Raw genomic sequence first — 25,430 nt, 5'->3', positions numbered from 1 at the left:
CATAATATATTATGTTCCTATTAAAAATTATTTTTATTTTAGAAAAGTAATGTTGTTATATTATTTTCAATCAAAAAATATTTTTTTTAGGGAAATACAGGTTCATATAGGTGTTATCTAGCTGGCAGTGTGAGGATGATGACTCACCATATTAGAGTTCTTAGTTGATAAGCCATCAAAAAAAAAAAAAAAAAACATGAAAACCAACCAATAAAGTTATTTAAATATGTTATATTTGTGAACCAACCAAATCCGAAATAACTAAATCACGAGAAAAAAAAACATGAAAGGAAAAAATATTTTTCCTTGAAAAAAGTATTCTTCAGATATTATTTTTTTGGCAAAAAAAATATATTCATTTAGAAGAGTACGAATTTGAAATTCAGAAAAATTCTAAAAATCATAGAAAAATTGAATATACTATATCATAAATTTCAAATTAATTGGATTTCTTAGCATATTACTTTTATACTAAAACTATATTTTGGAGTCCATATAGGTGCTAGTTAGTAAGCGCAGGTGATGGTAAAGATGATGGCTCATTGTTTTAGAGTTCTTGGCTAAGAAACCATAAAAGAGAGAGAGAGGGGGAGGAGAGGGGAAAGCCATTAAAAGTCCATTAAGGCAAGCACTTCTACTTCTTCATCATAGGCTAGTTGATCAATATATGCTATAGGTTTAGCAAAATTTTCCATGGGTTTCATCAGGTGACTTATAGATAAGTTCCTCCAAATACAATAGTTCGAGCCACTGGTAGGGCATCTGTTTGTAAAGTAACCATACTTGTGACATATGAAACATCGAACTTGTTCCATTTCTTTCATAGAGAGTACTGCTTTGTATCTTTTTATTTTTTTTATTCTGTATGGAGCAAGCAATTGGACTGAGATGACCAATCCGACCCTTTGGCTCCAAGAGCTAGACGGCTAGCCAATGGGCCAATAGCTTTATCTGATTGCAGAGCTTGATGAAAGGCCTCATCAAAAGTCTCTAAGTGATGCAATGCTAGCTCAACTTTTTTGTTAACTCGTAGGCCATGCTGGGATCTTGATGTATGGTGTTCATCATAATAAATAATCCCATAACTTGTAATTAATTAATTAAACTGCTCAATGTATTCAACAATTGTTATATTTCCCAAGTTAAGTTGTATAAACCTCCTATAAATTTGATTGCGATATTTGCAAGTATGTACTTCTCTTTTAGCTTCTTGTGCATAGCATCTTAGATGTTAATAGGTTCATCATAAGCACAAGCATAATATTTGACAATCTTCCTCTAACTGTTAGCTTGGTTTTTGAGCTTGTTTTGATGACATGCTTCATGGGTTGATAAGCTTATATCAATCAAGATAATCTTTAATAGATATAAGTCAATCAATAAAAGCGTCTAAATCCAATGTGTCAACTTATCAAGCTAGTAAAATCCCTAGCACATGGACCAAATGATTTGGAATCAATCCCTCCTTTACTTTAAAGTTGGGGATTTCCTACAAGCCCTTTTATTAAAAAAGAACAAAAAAACTCATGCAAAAACTTACAAGAGCAAGGAAAGATGTTACTTCATATTATCTTCATGGGATCTATGAGATGGTTATGGAAGAGTTGCATTGACCAAAACCTTATGCAATTAAATACAAACACAAGATAGTATAAACCATCCCAAGTTGCAATAAGCACAATTAAGGGACTCAACTTGATGAGGAGATATGGTGCTAATGGTTTAGATAAGGATAACAACATATCAAATCTTGAGATATACTGAACTCAACCCCATGTTATGACAATACTTCTTGACTCATACCTACCCATGGGTGGGTTCCTTGATCCTAGCCATTCATTTGACCCTTATCGAATCTATTTTGCAAGATTCAATTCTCGATGGATCTAACTTGATATGTCAAATCCAATCCTTACTGGTTCTTGTCCATAAGGATTTAAACAAATGTTGCTAAAAAAAATATCAATGAAGAAAATTTTTATCCAAGATGACAACATAAGCCAACTTATATGGTTTTGATCCAAATAGAACTATACATTTTATGTCACTGATTGGATCAAAGCTGTAAGCTATACATGATTCATTTAAAGTTCAGGTCAGAATGTTTGACCCATATATATTTGACAAATATTGTCGACCCAAGCTGACCAAAACAAGGTGGAATTTGGCGAGCCCTCTTAGTTGCGGTAATTTTTGCCACCATAAAAAGGTTGATATATAAGGTTACTGCTTAGCACAATGATAAAAGCTTCGGTTGACAAGTACAACAATAGCATAGAGTCTTGAAAAAACCATTTAATGTAAAAAAAAAAGTGCCAAAGGTCAAGGCTGTCCTAGTTAGCCCCTCCCTAGAATCTAGATCGTTGGATACATAACTAGGTAATGGCCATAATAATTAAGAAAAAGCTATATCCTAAATATTATTTGTCACTTTTTCAAACAGAAAAGCCATTTTTTTGTTCAAACTATCAATATCTCTTAAATAAATAGTAGCAAAAATCGATTAGATTTTTACAAATTGGTCCTTAAATTCTATCATATTTATATATTAATCCTTATTATGTTATATATTTATATTTTAAGACTTGGAAACTTGTAATTTATTGTTCACACATCCATCAAGTTAAGTTAACAGGATGATAACAAAATAATCTGTTTATACTTAACATCATTAATCTCATATATGTTAAATATTTTACTTTTAGTATGTACACTTAATCGAGTCTCAAGTTATGTCCTCCTAGCATTGGTCCCCAAGGGAGAGGGTGAAGTAGAGATGAGGGCAAACAAGGGAGAAAAAGCAAACTCTCTAGCCATTAATTAACATTTGGTTAATGAAAACTAGCTAAAGGACTGATTTGTACAAATAAAAAAAATAAAATGATTTTTATATAAATATGTAAGGATAGGAATTAACATTCAAATATGAAATATTTCAGAAACTAATTTATATAAAATCCTTTCTTTTTTGAAACATTAAGTAAGACAGGACATTAGTTTTATTTTATCTTTCTTTTTTGTTTTGATCATTTCACTCATTTATGTATTGCCAATCACAAGCCAATTAGACCATTCAAGATCTATCAACATTTTTATTTCAAAGTTTTAATTGTTAGAGTAATTCAATTTAAAATTATCAATTATTTTATGGAAATATCATTTTATTTTATTTGGTGGTACATTATTTTTGTTTAAAAAACATTAATTTTATTAGGTAGTGAGGAAGTAAAATTCATGTTACCAAATAAATAATAATATAAGAAATAGAAATATAAAAATTCTAAAAGGTATTCCAGTGCACAAGACTCTCACCACTATGAAATTTGAAAAGGTCGGATAATATAACTGTTGCACGAAGGCTAAAGATACGAAAGAACTAAGTTATTATATTTTTCAATGTACAAGAATGGCTAAGTTTTGAATTTGTTTAAATATACTTATATCAAAATAAAATTATTTGATAAACATGAAAATTCGGTAGAACCTTGAATAGGATTCGCTCAAGATTTCCTCACTACTCGAGAATCATTTAATATATATGGAAAATAATTCAACACAATGATCTTATTAAAAGTATTAATATCTTACTGTAGAAGGATGAACATTTATGGTCAATATTTTGAGATATTTTTTTGAGTTAACTGGAGGATATTTTGACGGTAAAAATGAATAAGAGAATAATAGATTAGTATCACCGTGTATGGCGGCTATACACTGAAACCACGTGTATAGAGATTTCACACCTCTATCACGCCAAATTTTTGCCGCCCGCTGCGTGGACGCCAGGTGGTGTCCTTGAATTGTAGCTCTTAAGTGCCCATAGATTTCAAAATCCATCCAATGGCTAATAAACTACGTGCCGGCTTTACAAAGGTGGGTTCGTACACTGACTTCTGCTGTATTGTCCTCTGCCATCAGCACATGGACATCGGCGTCAACATTGATCCAACGGTCCGGATCAAACTACCAGTCGGTTTATTTGACCGAGACCCGACGGTCAACGTCAAACGAGTTTCCTAGTCTCGTCTCATCACATGCGCCGACTTCTCCACGAGACTTCTTCCATGTATCAGCCTCACAGGCTTCGTCCCGTTTTCCACACTTGCTAAAGAGGTGAATGGTATTTTAGTAATTTAACTTATATTTCCGCCTTATTTTTGATGAGATCGGAGAGAACTCATGCAGCGGATCGGTGAGAACTTATAACTCAATCGTTTCCCTAATCGTTTGACACGCAAATTATAAAAAAGTGGGATCAAATTAGCGTGTTACGTGTCACATAGTGGTGCAATCACTAAGGTTTTATTTGCAAGCAGCCTCATAGCGGATCTCTTCCGTACCGTCATTCACTCCTCCCTCCTTAAAAGCCCTCCCCTCTCTCTCTCTCTCTCTCTAAAACATTCATATAATAATAATAATTTTCTTTTTAATGACCTTTCTTTCCTTTTTCTTTGTTTTCTTCTTTATTTTCTTTATGTTTATTTTTAATTTTTCTACTTTTCGCTCTCTTTCTTTATCTTTATCTCTTATCTCCTTCTAATCGTTCCCAAGAATTCCCGACTTCTGAGGGCACGAAGGACGGAAGGAGAGAAACCATCGCTATATAAACCGAGGTAAAAACTCCCTCTCGCTTTCTGTCTTTAGAAATGATTATTTTTAATTTTTTATATATTATTATTACAAAATATATAAATGTGTGTGTATATATGTACAAGAGTTTGGCCTTTTGCCTTCACTTATATGTACCATTTTTTTTTTCGTGAAGTTTTCGTTAAAAGCTATGCTCGAGTTCGGCTCTTTCTCGTCTGAAAAGTTACAGCCATCGATTTCACTCTTGGCGTAACGATGGAAGATTGATACCCATTCACGTAGGTATTCTCTCTCTCCTCCATCTCTTTTCTTGTTCTTTTAGCAATCGAATATCTTGTCATCTATATGCTGTTAGTTCTCTGTAAGTGCTGCTGTCACAGTTTACTTTGTGGTTATGTGTTAGATTTAGTAGATCTTAACAAGGATCTTTAGTGTTGTTTGTATCAAATGTAGATTCTATGTTGTTTCATGTGTTCTTGTGGATTGAATTTTTTCCTTGATGCTGTGGTTCTTTTGGGTGAATCGATTGCTGGTTTTTGGATTTCTTGTCTCGCGTTATTGGTGCGTTGTTCTTGATGGTTGCAGTTTGGTCGATATATATATCTTTGCTCGTAGTATAGGTATTCTGGTGATCATCAAGGATTGTTTGCGATGATATGAATTTATGAGAATTCTGGTGCCCTTGCTTGCGTTGTTTCATTTTGCTGATTGAGAGGCCCTCAACTTATGATCATTTTATCATCGAAGGGAACTAGTTTCTTGTTAATATAAGGGATATCTAATGGGAATGGACGGGTTTTGTCCGGGTTCTTTGTGATTAGTAGCCTCTCTCTTTGGTTAATGTTAATCTCCATCAGCAGCTGCTTTTTGTTTGAATATGGATCTAACCTGATTGCCTTTTCTTTTCCAAGTTTGGTAATACTTGGATTTTCATTCAGCTTGGCGATCACTTGCATGAAGTCTGTTAGACTTTGATCTTCATAAGACTATTGCCAGCGACTACTTTCCCTATGATATATAGGGTTTATAATATAGATGAAATACCTGGTTTTGGTTTCATGAAAATTCTAATTCTCTTATTATGTCATTTCTGTTTTTCTAATTTTCAGATCCTGAATTCATAAGTTCATTTTTTCATTGATCTGAGTTAATTTCATGTTTATAACAAGTACATTTTCTGGATCCTTGTGATCTGTAGCCTTTTTCAATTTTTTGGATTAATGATGATTTATAACATTTTTTAAAAACATTTGAATAGCAGATCTTATTATGTTGTTTTAACTTACCTTATTTTGGAAATTTAATTTACTATTTTTTTTTTTGACCTCTAAGGTCTCATGCACGAACATTCTTTAACCTTGGGAGATAATCATTAGCAACAATTTTAATCTCAAAATATTTGAGTAGCTTTCATTCATGTGTTTACTATAAGCAACAAGTCAAATGGTCCCAGTCCTATCTGAGATACCTGACTGTTCATACTTCATAAAATATCATCTTTAGAGTGTGATCTTTATATTCCTATTTTCATATTGCCACCACTACTTTCAATGCTTACTATCACGCCTCTAGTGGATGTTAAACGTTCTGTCATGAGGGATTATGATCTACTCAGCAGTTGATGGTTATCCTTGAATCTGATCAAATGTATGGAACATTATTTTCTGGACTATCTATTGTGAAAAAGGAACACACTTGATATCTTAAAAGCCTATTAGTTCTGTGAGAATCATTCCTTATCATTTGAAATGTCAATGAGGTTTTAATCTGTAAGCACTTAGTAGCTTAACCATCTTCAGGGAACTCCTATATAACTGTTTGTAGCACCAAAATCTTGACCGTGGATCATCGATATATTAGCTTTAACCTCAATTTTCAATGTTTTATGTTGCATAGGATCTAATTGCAGATCTACCATAGTGCATAAATATTGTTTTTCATCAATAGTTTAGCATAAATTTTTGTGATTATGGAATCACAAAACAGAGTTCCAACTCATAGGCAAGTGGGCTTATTCCTCTATAAAGTTGCTACATTGTACTTGAGGCTCTCAGATAGAAGAAGCTATTTTTTTTCATCATGGCAGAGGTGATATGTTGAGATATCTTGAGCTTATGATACTTGAAGATGAAACATCTTTGTTAATAGCAAGAAAGTCAGAAAATATACTTTGGAAGCTAATGGTTATGTTAGTAGTGCACTAATGGAGGTGCTAGGCTGGAGTTGTCTCTAAGGTACACTACAGCAGCAATGGGAAGTCTAGTCAGATGAGTTGAGGCTATTAAAGTTGAGTATAACTCCTACAATACTGTTATATAGAAAAAATCCTTGTTAACGCGAACAAGTTTGTTGCTAGTTAGAGTTCTAGACTGCAACTTAGCCAAAAGGTTGGGGGTAGAGATTGCCTTCTTTTCTGACACATGAATAACTTTTTCTGTAGAAGGACGCAGTCAGTCTTCTTTACTTAATTCGATGCCTATCTAGGCTATGGTGCACATTTTGGTTGCAAGTATAGGCGTTGCAGGGCATTTACAGTGCTGCAGTTTCATGTGCTACTACCAGCTAGCTGTATGTAATTCTTTATTTGGCTTTGACATTTTCAACTTCTTTGTGTGCAAATACGTATGTACATTTTCCCTTATTAACTACTTGAGTTTGTTTAGTTTTGGTCAAGATGAAACTGACAGAAATATGGACAAGTTCTGCATTTTTCTAGTCAATATGCAACTGCCAATTCATTTTAGTTACCGTGGTAGTGACACAAATACTGGTCTATCAGAGTCACCTCCATTGGTTGGAACTTGGAAGGTTCAATGTTAGTAACATGGATATCTATAAGTCTTATGATTTAATTCTATTTCTTGTAGGAACAAATCTAAGTTTGATAACAGCTTACGAGAAGACGAGTTATGTTGATTGTTGACTCCTTTAGATGGAATACATGACAAGAGATTGCTTAGGCGAAGGATATGAATGTAGTAAGAAATAATGAAGCGTGTGATCAAGAAAGTTAAATCCAAATCAGGTGAAAATAAAGATGTCTTAAATTTCAATAGTTCTGGTGATACTTGGAAGGATGAAGTTATGATAATGGGAATCTTTGTTGGAGTGGTCTATGCTCAATCTCCTTTGATACAGATATGATAGGATCTCATTTTGAATTGTGGTTTTCTTCCAAATCAGTTATGTGGTATGACAAGACCGGGATTCAAGTATCAGTGTATACTGGCTGTACTGGATTGTATTGGTAAAGCATCTGTATCAGTACCATAGTGATATATGTTACTTCACTTCTCTTTTGCTGTGCCGGCACGAAGACACATACCATATGTCAGTATGGTACCATGCTGCACTGAACCATACGATACTAACAAGGGAAGTATACAGGTAGTTCTACCAATATTCAGCCCTTGATGTGAGATATTTGAAGGAAACAAAATTATTTGTTCTGGGTCAATTCTAGTGGGGGTTTGTGGTGTAATAGACAAATAACACTTGAAGCATATTAACTGCTTGCTAGTTTGGTGTCTCGGTAGGTTTGGCGATTGGTTAGATGTTGGAGTTAGGGTATTTAGAGGGGTACGCATGAAGGATGTCTAGTTTAAGGAATGTTTTAGGTATAGGGTGTAACATGGTTTTATATCTAATTCTAGTTTTGGGAATGTATTGTTTGGTTTATTCCCTTTAGATTGTTTGTGTTGCTAATCCTCTCCTTGAGATATACTTGAAAGGTTTCATTGGCCCATAAAATGCCCATTAGGATCATAAACTATTAAGAGTTTGCACGCGACTTGGTACCTATGGGTCTTCTAAGATTGTAATCATCTTTTTCATTGTTCTTTTGCTAGTGCTTTAAAAGATGGCCATAGTATGGGGCGGTTAAGGGGCCGCATACCGGACATGCGGTATGTGGGCTGCATTTGTGGGTGCATATAGGGTTAGAAGTTTTAAATTATATAAAATAAATAAACTATACCAAATATAATAATCAGTTTGAACATGTTCCATCTGCATAGGCCCATATAGGAGTGTGCCATATACTTGGCCTCAAATACTAAGTGGGAAACATCAGCTGTCATACTATGCTAATTGAGCCACATATGTGGCTGCATAGTGCTAAATGGACTGTTTTTTCAGCCTATATATGGTATGACCGCACATAGTAACTGCATATAGACAATGCGGTATGGTTAAGGCACCGCATATGCATATGCGGCCTCATGCACCACATTTTAAGACACTATCTTTTACTTGGATGCTTAAAGGCACATTAATTTAGTTTTTTAGGATCTATTTTGTGGATGATTTTATCAGTGACTTGTTTTCATCAACATACTTAACTGTTATTGTGCTTTGATGACAATGCATGCCTGCATCTTCCTCTTGAGTCATACTCATACAACAAATGAGCGAGCAAGAGAGAGGGATGCAAAACTGTGCCATGGAAACATGTGGGAATATCCTACTTTCTTCCTTAAGATATCGAAACGGAACACGGAATTCTGAAATTCTGTGTTCTAGAGGAGTGAAAGAGGTAACGGAGTTACCACTTTCACGTAGGAGTGTTATAAGGGACGAGGGATAAGAAACCCGAAGGGTTTCTTTTCCCGAAGCCGAAGATTAGAAACCCGAAGGGTTTCCGAGTTGATTTCCAAGCTCTCTTGCAGGACAACATATACACTTTAAAGAATTCTTGGTTTTTAGTTGTTGGCCAAAACATATATTTTCTGTTGTAGGAAGAATTAAGTCTCACATATTCTATAATACCTATACCCCAAGTAATGCATATACACTCCCAAGTAATGCATTATGCAACTATATGAATAAATCTAGTTGTTCTATGTTTATGTGAATGTTTGGCTTTGTCCATCCTGCATTGTAATTTGTTCCTATTACCTGTTCATCAACATTTTCCTTACATAATGCCTTAGAATTGGTAAATCTAATTTCATAATTTGAGCCTATTTTTTCCGGTGGTTGACTTCCATCCTGTCAAAATTGTCTGCTTTTTTATCTTGTTTATGGTCAATATCAACTGTCTTTGGGTTAACGCAGTCAATCTTATGACTGATTATAAAACCCTACTCCTATCTCTTTTCAACAAAACCATCTCTTTAAATATGACATTTACCCTTTGTTGCTTGAGGTAATGTAGGCTATATAGCATGCGAAAACATGAAATGTGAAACAAAGCCTTCACAAAACTTTTCAATGGTTTTACATAATATTCTTTAGGAGCATGTTTAGCATGCATGTGGCCTTCACCTTTTGTGCTGCCTTAAGACTTGGTTGCACCCCATGTTCATCAGTAAGGCTGCTGTCATAATACTTGGTAGCTTGTTGTGCACTACTTTATTTAAGAATGCTGCTTTGCTTATTGGCTGTTCAGGTACACTGCTTTTTTCATCATTTATCTGTAAGATAGAGAGTATTTGTTTCTTCCAAGTGCAAATTAATTGGGTAATATGCTTAGAGTTTGTAACTTCAAAGAGATTGTTGATCTAGTACATACCTTTAAACTTTCGTCTTCCTCTGCTGACTATCTTTTGTTGGGTTGCTTTTGTATCTTATATAGTCACATCCAGATAGTAAAGCTGTCAATCTGTTTGTGCTATCATTTGAGAATTCCTAAGATCATTAAGGTGAACTGAATATTGAAGGCCTTTGGCCATTTTCCTATAGGCACATCTCTATATCTTGATGTTGAATGCCCTGGCCTTCTGTTTTTATGAACTGCGATCTGATTAAATTCTAAATGGACCCAGATACCGAAGTATATCATATATTTATGCATGAAAATAGACCGGATTTATATTAAATATTATTCCTCCTAAATGGAATATTTGGCAAAAATCTACTCATTGAAGAAGTTGAATGACTCCAGCAGCTTAATTTTGTCAGTTAAAGTTTCAATGCATCCTATGAGCTTGTATTGTTAGTTTATCATAGTAGTTTAATGACCATTATTTTGGTTGATTTGGTGGCATTACCATTTGATTTTGAATCAGCCCTTCCAAATTTTATTGCATGGTATTCAGACTGTATTTTTTTTGGTGATCATGGTTTTTGGAGAAAAATAGTTGGTTTAACTTTATAGTTGATGTGTCATTGTAAAACAGCTTCCAAATTTGCCAAAGTGTGCGGAGACCTTATGCTTCCTGACTGACATTTTGGATGATGGACTCTGTTAAACTTATTCACAATGAAGAGTTACTAATTTGCAATAAAGAGTGTACTGCAGAGATATGCAATGATCAAATAACTTCTACAGGAGATCCACTAGTTCTTCCTCGTTTAGGAGATCAATATCAGGTTCGAATTCCATCCCTGATCACAGAATTTGAACATGATCAGCTGCAAGATAGGCCAATAAAAGGTGATGACATACTTGGTGTAGACTATTCCAGTCAAAACAGTTTACCCATCCCAATTATGTGGGTTAATTATGGAGGTGGTAATATCAAACATGAGCAGCAAGATTATCCTGGCACCACAAGTTGTAGTAAAAGAGCTGGGCCAGGGGACTTGATATGTAAAGTTGATAGTGGAATTAATCCCAAATGCAGCGTAACAAGTGGATTTCCACCTTACTGTTCAAACAGTTGCAGTACATTTTCTCAAGGTGCAAAACCTGAACATCCAAATAACTCCTTAGAACATGGTAAAGAACTTTTTAGATCCACAAGCCAGGAAGACATGAACCCATATAATCAGATGTATTTTGGTTTACGGTGGACTGGTGAAGGTTGCAATCCAGTGCCTGATTTACCATTTATCTCTTGGACTGATGCTGAAGTGCAGAGTTTTCTCCTTGGTCTCTACATTTTCGGGAAAAATCTTGTTCAGGTGACAAAATTTATGGAGAGCAGAAGTATGGGCGAGATATTATCATTCTATTATGGGAAATTTTATAGGTCTGACGCATACCGCAGATGGTCAGAGTGCCGAAAGATGAGAAGCAGGCGATATATATACGGGCAGCGAATTTTTACAGGCTGGAGACAGCAAGAACTATTATCACGTTTGGTGCCAGTCATATCTGTGGAAGTTCAACATAATTTGCTGGAGGTATTTAATTACTTAACATGCATTGCTGTTTGTTAGACTACTACTTGTGACATCTTTCAGATAATTTTGACAATTGTTAAAAATTTGAGCCTAGTTTATTCCTTTGTTAGCAATAAAAAGGCTTGATATTTGACATTCAGTTTTGCTTGAAATTCAGTTTACTTTGTTGATTATACACACATAACTGAAAAGTAACAGTGTCTAGGTGGGTGTGGTGAAACAACTAAATGCCTTACAGTAGTTTCAAGTGAAGTAAATGAGTAAGAGATGGAAGGGACATTTATACTGTTTCATATTAGTTTATAGAAGGTGGGAAAACAGATCAATCCTTGGAAAACAAATGATTAGACTCAACAATAAATGGGACCTTTGCAACTAAATACTTCTAGGCTGGCTATGGTATGTTTTTTCATAGTTCAGAGGGGCATCAACTTTGAGTCATATGCAGTCCAATCTATGGTTTCAGTCATAACTTTCAGATTCGTAGTTGTTTTACCATGGGTAAGATTTTGTAATTTTGAAGATATTCAGGAGATGGAAGTATTGAAGTTAAACATATAGTCTGATATAGACTTCCACAAACCCAAAAAATAATTCATCAAGTATTCACGTAAAAAAATATCTGTAAAAATAGCCAATACTTGGTAAAAATATTGCTTTTCTTCCTGTTCTGAAAATAAGTGGAGCATCTTTCCAATAATTTGGAGAATTTTGTCACTAAGATTGGCAGAATATATGCATATTTTTGGATGGTACCTGATGGGGGGATATGGTGAATTTGATTGCTGCCAAAATAAAACTCATCTGGGTCTCAAGCCTTTAATTAAGGGAATAATGTTCAACATAACCAGCTACCTTGTTTCACATTCTAACATGTAAACCAGATGAAATGTTGTAGACCTCATCTAGAATACTTGGTTGACTAGTAGGTTAGGTCTGAAATTTAATGCAGATCTGAGTTTCTTTTATAAATCTGAATTTCATTTCATTTTTATGCAAGATGTCAAATTAAACTTTGTTTAATTTGCACGCCAATATTCCATACAAACTACAAAGTGTATGCTCATATGTTGAAGCATGTAACTAGGAGCTTGCTTACTTTGGTTCAATATATTTGGTTTCTATTACTTTGTAAAGTTAAAGTGTACAACAAAAAATATCTGTGTTGCCAAATTTTGGCACTTTATCTGACAACTGATAATAGCATAGAAAGAGGGAAGAAATGCCTCTTTTTTTTTATTTTTCAACATGACTATTTCCATTGTTTCTTTATTTATCACTAGGTATATGATAGATAAAAGAAAAGAACAGAAGAATGTTTAAAATAAATGGGGCACCATCTTTACTTCAAAAATAAAAAGAAAACAGAAAAGAGAATAGAAAAGAATTATCTTTCACCCTTTCCTGTATATAGTAGCAAAAAGACAAAATAAATGCACTTCTCTTTCCTGCTCTTCCTACTCCATGGTCAATGATATGGGCTCTACATATTTTATCATGGTTGCTTGAAGCATTGGCAGGAAGAAGTTTCCTGAAGTGACTAATTGGTTCAAACGTTCCTGGGCCTTGTTTACTTTCTTTATTCCCCAATGCACTAACAGCTATATATTACATGTTTTGCTTCAATTAAAAATTTCACCATTACTGCATAAATCCCTTTGATATTAGCTACCTGGAATGCGTCAATTCAGAATAATTGGTATCATGTTTATTCTATTATCAAGAAATTTTCATTTCAGACCTGTGTGCGTGTTTGGAAGCCTGCCTACCTCTTCCATGAGTCTCAAAGTATATATTACTAAAACAAATAATTACAAACACTGATTGCATACAAGTTTCATAAAGATACAGGGTTGGGGACACTGATTGCTTTATTACAAGTTTCATAAAGATACAGGGTGGGGGCCTTTTTCCATTAAAAATCATTTTGTAGGTTTTATGGCCTTGTAATAGTTGGTTTTTCCAATATGTGATTCATCAAAGCAAAAAAATAAAGAAGACAGCATCGACATGAAAGTTATTGTAAAATTTGTTAATCCTTGTTAAGCTCGATATACATTGTACACTCTTTCCGTATAATCTTAAGCTCTTAGGGGGCGTTTGGTAACCCTAACAGGATCACCACGGTGATCTAAGATCCTCGGTGATCCGAATGCTGGGGTGATTTGATCCTCGGTAATCTAAGATCAATGTGTTTGGTAGGCCATGGTTCAGTGATTAAAAATCCCCGGATATCCATGAGTAACTTATTTGGTATGGTATGGGGATCCAAGATCACTGACTATATAATACCACAAATACCCTTGATATATCTTAGATGGATTTTTTTATGTATTTTTAATTCTCATGAATTAAAAATGTAAGTCAATATACTAATTCCTATAATAACTCCATAATTTTGTCACATATTCTACTTTTAATAGTCCTTATCATATATTTATTAATCATATAAAATATATTATAATAAAATATTAATATATTTATCAATATATTAATTATTAATATATTCTATAAAAATATATTTATTACTCCTATAAATTATTAATCTTATAAAAATATGTTATTTTTCATTATAGAATTAATATTTTTATTTATACTTATAACAGATTTTTTTAATAGTAATAATTATTTTGATTAGAAAAGTAAGGTAAATAGAAGTAATATAGTAATATATTAAATATTTTCATTATATAAATATAAAAAATAATAATATATTTCTACTAGAATTTAAAATTATCCTTCAATAATAATGGGATAATAATATGATTAGTAATATATTATAATATAATATATATCATTAATATAATATATAATATCAACATAATATATATATATTGACATAATATATTGATGGTATAGTGATATATCAATTTTTCTGCTAACTTGAGGGGTATTTTTGTCTTTAACTTTCAACCCAGGATCACTGCCTTGGGGTGATGTTGGATTTCCGACCTCAAGGACGGGTATCCTGTCACCGAGTTGGAGGGTGATTTGAGGAGTGGAGGTTATTTAAGATCACCGCCACGTAGGATCACCGTGATGCAACCAAACACGGTGATCTCATCACCTCCACCCACATCACCCTTGACGATCACCCCATACCAAATGCCCCCTTAGGGTCAATTGGAAAGTCAACATTGTATCAGATTTCAGCTTTGCTGGAGGTCACAACTTCCAATCCCCTACATGCTAATTATTTATTTAATTATTCCGATTATAGTCTTGTCTCATTTTAGTCATCGTTGTTCTTCCATGTGCATAATCCAGGATGCATGCGAAAGGAGGTGTTAAGCCTGATATACATTATTGACCCTTTTTCTATTAGCTTAAGCTTTTGGGGTCAATTTGTTAGTCAACAATCCCATTTTAGAAAAACTTCACAAGCAAACAGTCCCTAAGTGCTTCACTGTGAGCTGTGAGATGAAATGAACTTCAAACTTTTATTCTAAAAGAAGTTAAACTTTCTAAAAAAGTAGACAACATACATGCTAGCAGACCAGGATTTTGGATTGAAGCACTTGGTAGTGATAATAATTTTACAGAACAAGCACTTGTGCCTTGTGAAGGACCCAAAGCAAATCTGTCAAAAATAAATTCTTGGGATCAACATGAGTCTCTTTGTTCAATCAAAGATTAATAAGTTATCTCACCAAAACCACTTACAGATGTCATGCTTTACAAAGGAATTTGATTTTCTAGACATGATGAACAAACAATACCTGAATTATTGGGTCAATCCTTTGTCTTGGGAAAAGTTTATCATCAATTATTTATAAAGTAAACCTTGTAATAGACTTTGCTCGGAAAGGCATAACAATGTAGTAAACCTACAAGTTGCAGTCTTTCAGGAAACCTAAAAGATAAGTGTTTGTTTGTATCTGTTACGAAAGGGGATTTCTCATACATATTTAATGACCAAAAAGTTGATGATCCCCATTTGGGACTGGTTTATCTCTTGAGACTATAGGATGTATTTGTAGCTCAGGAGGTTTTAATGAAACACATGAACTGGTTACTGGACACTGGTGTTGGGGAATATCTAGTGAAATGGATGCTAGGAAAGGCATACTGGTTTGGACCTTGTTTTTCCTTTGTTAGTCATGTGATGCTTTCTGTGTGTTTTGCCTGAATGAATGTCCCCTTTCTCATTAGAGTGAGGTGTCTTCAGTATGCCATATCTTATTCTTCCTTCAGAATGTAGTAATTGAGTTTATTTCTGGCTATTTTAACTTGGTGATGTCTTTTGATTTTTAGTATATAATCTTCTCCTCAATTTCCTGTTTTCCTGTATTTTTTTAAGCCTATTATTGAAGCCAATGTTATTGTAATTAAGCACGAAGGAGTAGGGTACACAAAACTTCTCTTTGGCATAGTGCAACAGGACACAAGCTCAAAGTAGCATGTTTTGGTGGAGACTAAGGAATATTAAATTAAAGCCTTAGGAAATATCTTTCTCAAATTCTTACTTATAAGTTGCTTCCAATTATTGAACAGGAGTTTGAACACAAATAACATACTTCTTTTCTTTGGTTCTTTTATCTTAGTACTCATTTAGATGTTTCTCATTCATAGTTAGCTCTATACAACTCTCAGTCAGATTTCCAGCATACACTGCCTGATAAGGATTAAGAGACATGTTTTCTTGTACTGTATCTTGAAGAAATCACTTGCTGATTGCTGTCTCCTCTGGGAGTGTTCAAAACTTCACTTGCTGATTGCTGTCCCCTCTGGGAGTGTTCAAAACTTCGAACGCCATGGGAGAAAATTTATTCCTGTCTATCCTTCTTTCTTTTTCTTTCCCCTATCCTTGTTTTGTTTAGAAAAGGTTGATGAATACTTTAAATGGCTAACAGCCTATGTATCATGTAGTGAATTGGATATCTTTATGCTTGGCTTCAATATGCATTAGAATATCCTATGCAAGATAATGTTTTACAAAAGTTTTTTTTTATAAAAAAAATCTACCCAGTAATCTAATATAATTTTTTTATCATTCACTATGTAAAGGTGTGTCAAGACCCTTTGTTATATTTTATATGCTGAATCTACCTGTGCTTGCACAGCTGCTGGGCACTATCAACAAGGTTTTATCCACTGGACCATACCAGTCCAGGCCAGACATATTGTACCATAGCAGTAGGTTTCTTACTGGTAGCACACCGTACTAAAACATGGTATCGGTGTTGTTCCATAGCACTTTTGCTGTGTGTTGGTAGTTGGTACAGTGGCATACCGCACCATACCAGTAAGGTACTTGTATGGGGCATGGTATCAAGATGCAAAACCTTGCTATACACAACCGAAAAGCTTTTTGAGTTAAGTGGAGGCAGTATGAGCTTTCCTTTTTCAACAGAACTCAATTCTTGCTTCTATTTAGGATGAGTTTCAAGTTTTTATTTGGCGTCTGCTGTGAAAGCTTCTGCACTGCATCTTGTTGTACTTTACCCTTGGTTTTTCATGAAATGAGTAGCATCTTCCTTGCCTTTTCTTGTGACTTCAAACTGCATAACCAACAAAGTAGGATTCCTTCCTGCTAAATGCTCTTCCAGGTAACATGGTAAACCCTTCTCTTCCCTTAAGTTGCTTTAACCAGCACTTCAGTAGTCACAAAGGTTAGCATATAGTTAAAAGCTGCCTTACTTAGACTAGGGCAAGTTGTGCCTGGTTCCAAAAATCCAATATTCAGTGATGAGTTAAGGTTTGCTATTTGTGTGGCTATCCTGAGCTGATGTATATGATTGGATTATTTTCTTTTTTATTATAACAATGTCCCTCCTGTTCAATTACTGTATTTCCTCTGGCAGGTTATCAAGACCTTCAGTGAGGGAAGGGTTTCTTTGGAGGAATTTGTCTTAAATTTAAAGGCCTTGGTTGGTATGGAAGTTCTTGTAGAAGCTATAGGAATTGGTAAGGGAAAGCATGACCTGACTGGATTTGTATCAGATCCAGTTAGAGCAAATCCAGTTAACCCTATCCTACCAATTGGCAAAGCTTTCTCATCTCTTACAAATGAAGACATCATCAAGTTTCTAACAGGAGGTTTCAGGCTAAGCAAAGCAAGGTCCAATGACATTTTCTGGGAAGCTGTTTGGCCCCGTTTACTTGCAAGAGGGTGGCACTCTGAGCAGCCCAGGGGTCATAGTTCTGTTGGTTCCAAAAATGCTTTGGTATTTCTCGTCCCTGGTATCAACATGTTCTCAAGGAGAAAACTTGTGAAGGGAAACCACTATTTTGATTCTGTCACTGATGTCTTGAATAAAGTTGTAGCAGACCCAAGGCTTCTTGAGCTAGAGGCTGAAGGAGCTAAAGGAAGTGACAGCACTGAAGACAAATTTCAATGGGATGTAAACACCAAATTGGACCAAACTTGTATGTTTGATCATCAGCGTCAACGGTATCTGCATCCAAGACTTCCAGGTATTAATTCGGAACTTATGAAATTCACTGTTGTGGATACCAGTCTTATTGAAGGTGAGACACAATCCAAGGTTCGAGAACTGCGGAGCTTACCTGTGGATGCTGTTTGTAGCTATGGTCCTATTAATCAGACAGGAGAAACATATGGTAATAGCTCAGTGGAGCAGCCAGATTCATCTGATACATCATCTAATGATCAAGGGGGTTCCAATCAAGGCATCTCTAATGACAAGAATTCGGGGAATGGAAGGTGCAACTTTGAAAGGGGTATGCTGTCTGACCTATCGGATTGTTTGTTTACTGTCTCGGAGCTAAAAATTTCAGCAGATGGACATGATATCAATGAACAGTACCATGTTCCATTTAGTGATAAGAATCCAGTGAAGGATATAAAGTGTCAGTACAATCGCAGGGTAAAATCTAGCCAAAGAAGCTATATAGCCCCTGCTTCAAAGCGACAGAAGTCAACTTCCTGTGACCATGTAGAAACCGGTTTTGGCCTTGACGGTTTTCTAAAAAGCCATCGGTCAAAGGAGGAGGATCATTGTCAACTGAAATCACATGATGCAGGTGAAAGCAACCATGCTGAGACTGGCATATGTCAGGGGAAGATACCTGCTGGCCCAGAGGATAGCAGTGAGTGCATCTGCGGCAGAAACCGTGCTGGTTCTGGTGCTGTTAGCATGGCAGGCATCTTTCTGGAAGATCCTCAACCACGAACTTTCATCGACCTTAACCTCCCTCATTTCCCTCCATATTTTGAAACTGAGGCCTGCCGAGCAGAGGTTACATGCGGCCAGGGGGATTCAAATCCAAAGGAATCTTCATTGCCGCTAGAAGAAAGGCAGCAGGGTGATGATTCCTCCACACTGGAGATTAACAACAAGTCTAGCAAGCAGGATCCTACCTTGAGCTCCCGAAGGCAGAGCACTAGAAACCGACCACCTACTACAAAAGCACTAGAAGCTCTTGCTTGTGGATTCCTTAGCACAAAGCGCAAGGGGAGGGGTACAAAGGCCTCTGCATCAAGTAATTTGGCATCCAGATTGTCACGCCATGCGCAAAAATCTGTTGGAGCTCCTCGCTCTGCTCCTTATCCCGATACCATTACCCCTAACATTACAGCCTCTAATGATGGTAATGGTCAAGAGTATGACATTCACAAAAGCCACGCAAGCATTTTCAGGAGGACCTTTATTCAGCCTGAGAGGAAAGAGACTCGGGAGTTACTTGGCATACTTTGAGTCCATAAATGTCGTGGTGGAGGTTGAGGGGGTGGCGGGGGGAGGTGTTGTTAGAATGGTCCACCGCTTGCTTGAAAGTCTCAAGGCTCTTGTTATACATCATGGAATGCCTCTTGGACCTGCCGTTCTGATGTTATACGGCAAGTCATTGGTGAGGTTACAAGGATATTCTGTTCATAACTGCAGTTTTGAAGTAATCTGGTGTCTCAGCAGATTCACTGTTCCTAAGGTCTTCAGATCATCATTTGAGTAAGTCTTTCAATTTAAAAAGGACCACTGATTATCAAACAGTTCATCTGTTCACTTGACAGATTCTTCAGCTTCCTGTCAGCTAACTTAAAAGTGAAATTCATCTGTTCATGATCATGAGTCTTGATCAAATAAATTGCAAAGCAATAGTGGCAACCTTTTTGAGGAAACTCATGCACCACTGTGAAAGCAAGCTCCCTGAGAAGGGCTCTGACCACAAATCTGAAGAAACTTATCAACTTGTTGACTTAAATTGATTATATGACTGCAGAAATTTTATGGGAATATGCTCTACTTTATAAGTTAGCAATTGCATTTATATTCAACCATGTACGAATATTTAGTTAACGTAAGGTGGCAACATTCTTATCTGGATGACTCGATTATATTACCAGAGCTGGATCACCTCCTTTCAGCAGGGGGGCTAAATCTTCATATTTGTGTATGTTGAAGCCTCCAAACTTAAAGGGGTTGATTCTCTTTCTTTTACATCTTGCCTTTGATCAGTGCATGGTGGGATTGGTCAAAGGCTCCCTTGTGTGCTATATATCTCAGGTTTATGAATAACTCTTTACTATTCCTGTTTCTCAATTTATAGGATGCTTCTCTTTTCTGACCAAAATGACAAAATCTACATTAAGTAGGTTTATTTTCATGCACTATTATGTTTATTCCGGCAAGCTTGTTGACATCAAGAAACACTAATAGTTTCTGTATGTGGTCTTTAATAAATATTAGGCTACTTGCAACCACTGTCGACTACATTACAGGTCAATTTCATTCTATAGATCAGTTCTTTCTTCCTGATTTGATGTCTATGTTTTCATTTGATGCCATGTTCATGTGATTACAGAACTAAATAAGGACAAACTTAAAACAGCTCATAAGAGTTGTTTGTGGCACTCTCGAGATGTGCCATTAACTTGAAGGAGTTCTAGTACTTTCTGATTCTGTAACAGGTTTTTAGCCAGCAGCTAAACAAAATCATCATGCATGGTGTTGTATATTTAGAAAAGGGAAGAGTTATGAAAATGTAGAACATCGAATGATGTAAGATATAACACATATCAGTACATTTAAAATAATGTTCAAATTATTGGGTTTGAATATATTAATTGATGAATATTTTTTGTTTATTTCATTTTGCAGGATTGCATGATTGTTGAGCCAATAAAAGAAATCTTTAATAGGCGGAAGTCTTGATTCAGATCAAATATAAAACACTTTTTTCTCATCTTCACTGAAAATATTCTCAGTTCATCTTAAAAATAAATGATTTCAGTGAACATCACGTTGATTTGTGCCAATATAAAATTTATCTTCCCGCAGAAATTTTTATGCAGTTTCCAGAATTTCTTTGACGGTAGCTTTTTTCTTGATTGTTAATGCCCCAAGACAGAGACTGTAGTAACTAGGCTTCCCAAAATATTTAGATATTCTTCCTATATTTTCTTTCTTTTCGCAATAACCTCTAGCACAAGAAAATTTGAGATAAGTCTGGTAATATGTTATTAACATATAATTATGATCATTTTGATCTTTTAATTTCACCATATGATAGCTTTGGAATTATGAACAAAAATGAAGATATATAATTTTTAAAATGCTTGCCAATGTTTCCTTTTTTTTTGGGTCACAAAGGCAATGACTTGCCAAGCTGATAAATTTTTTTGACAGTTGTACGAAAAGGTATGTAGGCCTTTATGTAGGTATAAATATAGATGTGTGCACGTGCCTATATAAATATGCAGGTAGAAACATACGTAGCTATATACAAATGTGCGTACATATGTATGTATACATAAATTTATGAATGTATATATATACGTACGTACAAACATATGCATGTATACGCGTTTGTATATATGCATACATATATAGGTTAGAGATCTTCAAATCATATAATTTTTAGTATGTAAGTATTTTAGATGTAGTAGTTATGTCCAATGGCTCGGATTATTGATATCGGACTCTATCGTCCAGCGAAGACCTAACTGAATCTAAGTAGAAATTCGGAATCCTAGTGTGTGTGTGTGTGTGTTTGTGTTCCAAATTGAGTAATCTTGTTGGGTTAAGCCAAAATAGCTCGACGCTTCGATCTAGTTATGCTAACTTATACATGATAGGTTTACACTCATTAAACCTGACATAAGCCAAACCTAATCCATTATTCTAGTTTATCTCCAACCTAGTTCCACGCCATGAGTGAATGGATTCTACCCGACCCAACCTAGCACGACTCAAACGAAGTAATTATTAAGTTGAATTTTTATGTTCAGATTTAGAATTATCAAGTTTGGTCAAATTCAATCGTTTGTTGGTGTGTTGGTCTTGGCTTAAACCTCAACCCAGTCCACTCTGCTGAAACTGAAGCCATCTTTGTGCTTTGATTTAGACACTTAACACAATTATGGGATCTCATAGCAGAGCTTAAGACTGTTAGCCTGTGATTTAACTTGCCCACCAGTTAGGCCACGCTTAAACCAGTCATATTAGACCAAATTAGAAAACATCCTCTGTCTCAAATTAAGGTTATTTAGTGTAAATGGACACCTAACGTGTCCCCTGCGTGGGCCATGATATATAAACTAACAATTTATCACACTTATAACGTGGTTAGGTATGCTATTACTTAATCAGAACTTGCTTACCCTGAGACCTGAGTCCAGTTAAATTAACCCATAGGTGATATCGGAAATCGAGGGGGTTGACAAAAGATCATGTAGCAGAGATCTTGGGATCCACAAAGTTTAGGGGAAATTTTGAGTGGTCTACTTGTTGGAGTACAGCAAAAAAAATGTTGATTTGTAGACTCTAACCATGTTATTTCCTAGGGCGAGACTTTCTTTATATTAGCCATCATTCTTCCTGGTTTTAATTTTCTTCCCTGGTTCATAGGATCCATAGAACCCTGGTCTACTCAGCTACATGGGGGGTGACTTTAGGTCAACTTTCCCTTGCCAATTTGTATAAACCGGACAATTTTGGGCAGCTGTGATTTCGATCATCTTCGATGAAGGTCGGTTTGGATTAATACTTAACCTACCTAAGTTATAAACATGGTTAGAGGCTCCAGAGGCAACCAACCCTGCCTTCTATTTCTTTAGTACAATATTGGAGTCAATGAATCATATAATAAACATTATAATTGTTATAATGTTTATTGATTCATTAACCCAAGGCAACCCATCCTGTATTATATTGCATCAAAAACTGAGTTAGGGAGGGGTATGAGGTGCAGTTTTGGTTAGCGCAATCTAATCCAAACTATCCTGAGCTGATCTGCTGGTCTGATGGGCTTAATTACCTACCTCGATCTAGAAGATTATATCTGTCGAATCCAAATATGTTAATTATTGACATCAAAATCTGTTAATTCAGAGATTTGACAGATTGCAAGCCACATAGTCTACCAAATCCCCACCCAATTATTTATGTAGATCTTAAGAGTTTGAGAGTGGATATGAAATTAATAGTTATATCGTCGCGCATAAATTTGAAGTTTGTTAGTCAATTCGTTTATTAAAAAGATAAAGGCTTCAGCTAAATGAATCTTAGTTTGTTGTTGATTAAAACCCGAATTGAGTTTATTCATTGTCCCCTGAATCAAATCAGTGTATCAACTAGGAAAGTCTTGTAGATTGTTTCTCTAGTGTTGGTTTACACAAAAGTTCTATTTGTGGGGGACTTATTGCCAACATCAACATCATTGTTCGAATCCAAACCTTCCCTCCAAACACTAGGGCCCTTAGGGAAACCCTCAGGCCTCAAATTTTCTTCACAATTGCGTTAAGTATACCAAACTTCACCTCCAAAGAAACCCTATTTGAAGATGTAGGTTTCATGGGTCCGACATCAAGATGACAAATTCCTCTCGGCAACACCTAGATCCAAACAATTTGATGTCATTTTCTGATAATGTCCTTGTCAATTGATTGGCTTTTCTCCCCATTTTTAATTCTCAAGCAACAAATTTATCATTTAAAAACTAGATATCAGATATTTTAATATGCAATATATGGGTGAAGAATGGAGAGCGTAATCTTTGGGCGACTACTTTTTTTTTTTTTTGCTAAAATGGGCGACTACTTTCGGTGAATGAAAGGTTATCTTGCTCAAATCACCAAGTACTTGTCTAGATTGAGAAGTATAAAAAATGAGACATGGTTTGCCTTTTTCATAGTATGGTATGTGTGTTTCCTGCCTAAATTTTATTAATTTCTAGTCAATACGAATGACGTAGTTTAGTACTATTTGATGAGTAAGGTGATGATGACTCCAATTTTTGGTGTCATTTCATGCATGTAAGAATGAGCTAGTTATATTGTTACACGTTGAATGTGTTTCCAGAAAAGATCTTATTAAAATTAAGATTATATTACTTGACTTCATATGCCGCGTTTTCCAGTTGCAATGCAGAAGATAGTTTGATTCCAAGGCCATGGCCGACAAGGGGCCAAAGATGTTATGGACTCCTTAGATTTGTAGAATCTAGAGGGAATTAGGGGATTTAAATTAATGTTGTCCCCAGCTAAGGGACCCTCCTTTGACACTTGATAAGCTGCATGTGGAAACTTCTCTTCCATTCTATCTAAGTTCTTTATGGCCAATAGGTACCTAATTTTTTTATATAAATCATCATTTATTAAAGAGTTTTTTTTTGCATGAATACCCTCCTAAATATCGAATTTTGCATATATATCATCGTAAAATACTTGTTTTGCTATTCTATCCTTTTTGTATCCTTATTTTTACACATGTACCCACACCATCTAACGCTGATAAAAAATTAACGATTTTAAATTAAAATAACTAAAATATTCTTAATAGATAGATATGCAAAAAAAACTATTTATAAGGCGATCACGATGGAGGACAAGAAATTAATTTTAAAATTTTATTTTATTTTTAATTAAAATAAATATGGTTTTTATTATAAGTATTAGAAGAATCGTTGTATTAGGATATTTGTGTAAAAACAATGTTTTATGAGGATACAAAAATAAATATAAACTTTAAAAGAATATTCAGAAAAATTTGATTTTTAGATAGGTATTCATGCAAAAAGCTCTTTAATAAAACATTTTCTCTCTCTCCGTCCAACTACCAAGATGATCAAATAAAACTATGGCAATGGATTTTAGCCCATTCAAGATCAGTGATATTTATTGGTCAACATGTTTAGAATGGGGGACACATGGATGGAAGCATGGGGTGTGATTGCTTCAAACTTCACTATAAAATACTTACACGTTCATACACGGCCATTTTCTTAAAAGAATGCACTGTTATGAGAAAGAGAGAGAGAGAAAGAGAGGGGAAGGGGGGTGGATGAGGATGGGAGGCATAGATGAGAGCATGGAAAGGGATTTGGCCTTAGAATAAGAAGGGATTCGTACTATAGGTCAACATCTATCTCTTCCTTGTAACTTTCTTAGTCTATGCATTACATAATATGGACAGAGACCACGACATTATCGACCACACAAGGCACGTCATTCTAAAATCGCTTTCCTCCAACCCTAAGACTTGCTTAAAGATCTGAAGATTATAATAAAACTAAGATAGCCCCTGCAGCCCTTCCTCTCTTTTGCCATTTTTTTATGTATAAAATCTCTAGTTTTCATGGACTCTTGTGGTCGCACCGGCAAGCGAGAAACGAGTGGAGAGGGAAGAAGAAAATGGGACTGCCGCCTGCCGGCCTTCGTCGCGAGGTTGCTGCAGGCTGGCAGTTTAAAATTTTTTAATGATTTCGAGCAAAAATGTAATATTCCTCTAATTTAATCTGTTAATATATAGTATACCATCTAAGTTTTGAAACTTTAACCCATCTAATTTTTTAAGTAAAATTACAGGAGCACC

General features: G+C 35.2%; 1 protein-coding gene across 3 annotated transcripts; it reads left to right on the top strand.

Annotated features, from left to right (window-relative positions):
* Positions 1–4,483: 4,483 nt before the first annotated feature.
* On the top strand, positions 4,484–20,950 carry LOC120103740. Of its 3 annotated transcripts, XR_005511218.1 has the most exons (5): positions 4,484–4,613; positions 4,766–4,872; positions 10,710–11,658; positions 17,463–19,568; positions 20,718–20,950. XR_005511218.1 is itself a non-coding variant. In XM_017846861.3 (4 exons), exons 3-4 carry the CDS (start codon positions 10,765–10,767, stop codon positions 19,317–19,319), a joined length of 2,751 nt encoding a protein of 916 aa, XP_017702350.1. In that variant the 5' UTR covers positions 4,484–4,613; positions 4,766–4,868; positions 10,710–10,764; the 3' UTR covers positions 19,320–20,223. The 3 variants fall into 3 exon arrangements, 2 of the variants coding, with proteins under 2 accessions (XP_017702350.1, XP_038980896.1); XM_017846861.3 differs by lacking the exon at positions 20,718–20,950 and having other exon boundaries at positions 4,766–4,868; positions 17,463–20,223; XM_039124968.1 differs by lacking the exon at positions 20,718–20,950 and having other exon boundaries at positions 17,463–20,223.
* The last annotated feature ends 4,480 nt before the right edge of the window (positions 20,951–25,430 follow it).

The sequence above is a fragment of the Phoenix dactylifera genome, chromosome 1, assembly GCF_009389715.1.
Source record: "Phoenix dactylifera cultivar Barhee BC4 chromosome 1, palm_55x_up_171113_PBpolish2nd_filt_p, whole genome shotgun sequence".
Taxonomy (NCBI): domain Eukaryota; kingdom Viridiplantae; phylum Streptophyta; class Magnoliopsida; order Arecales; family Arecaceae; genus Phoenix; species Phoenix dactylifera.
Note: the sequence above shows the minus strand (reverse complement) of the source record. Positions and strands in the feature narration are given on the sequence as shown.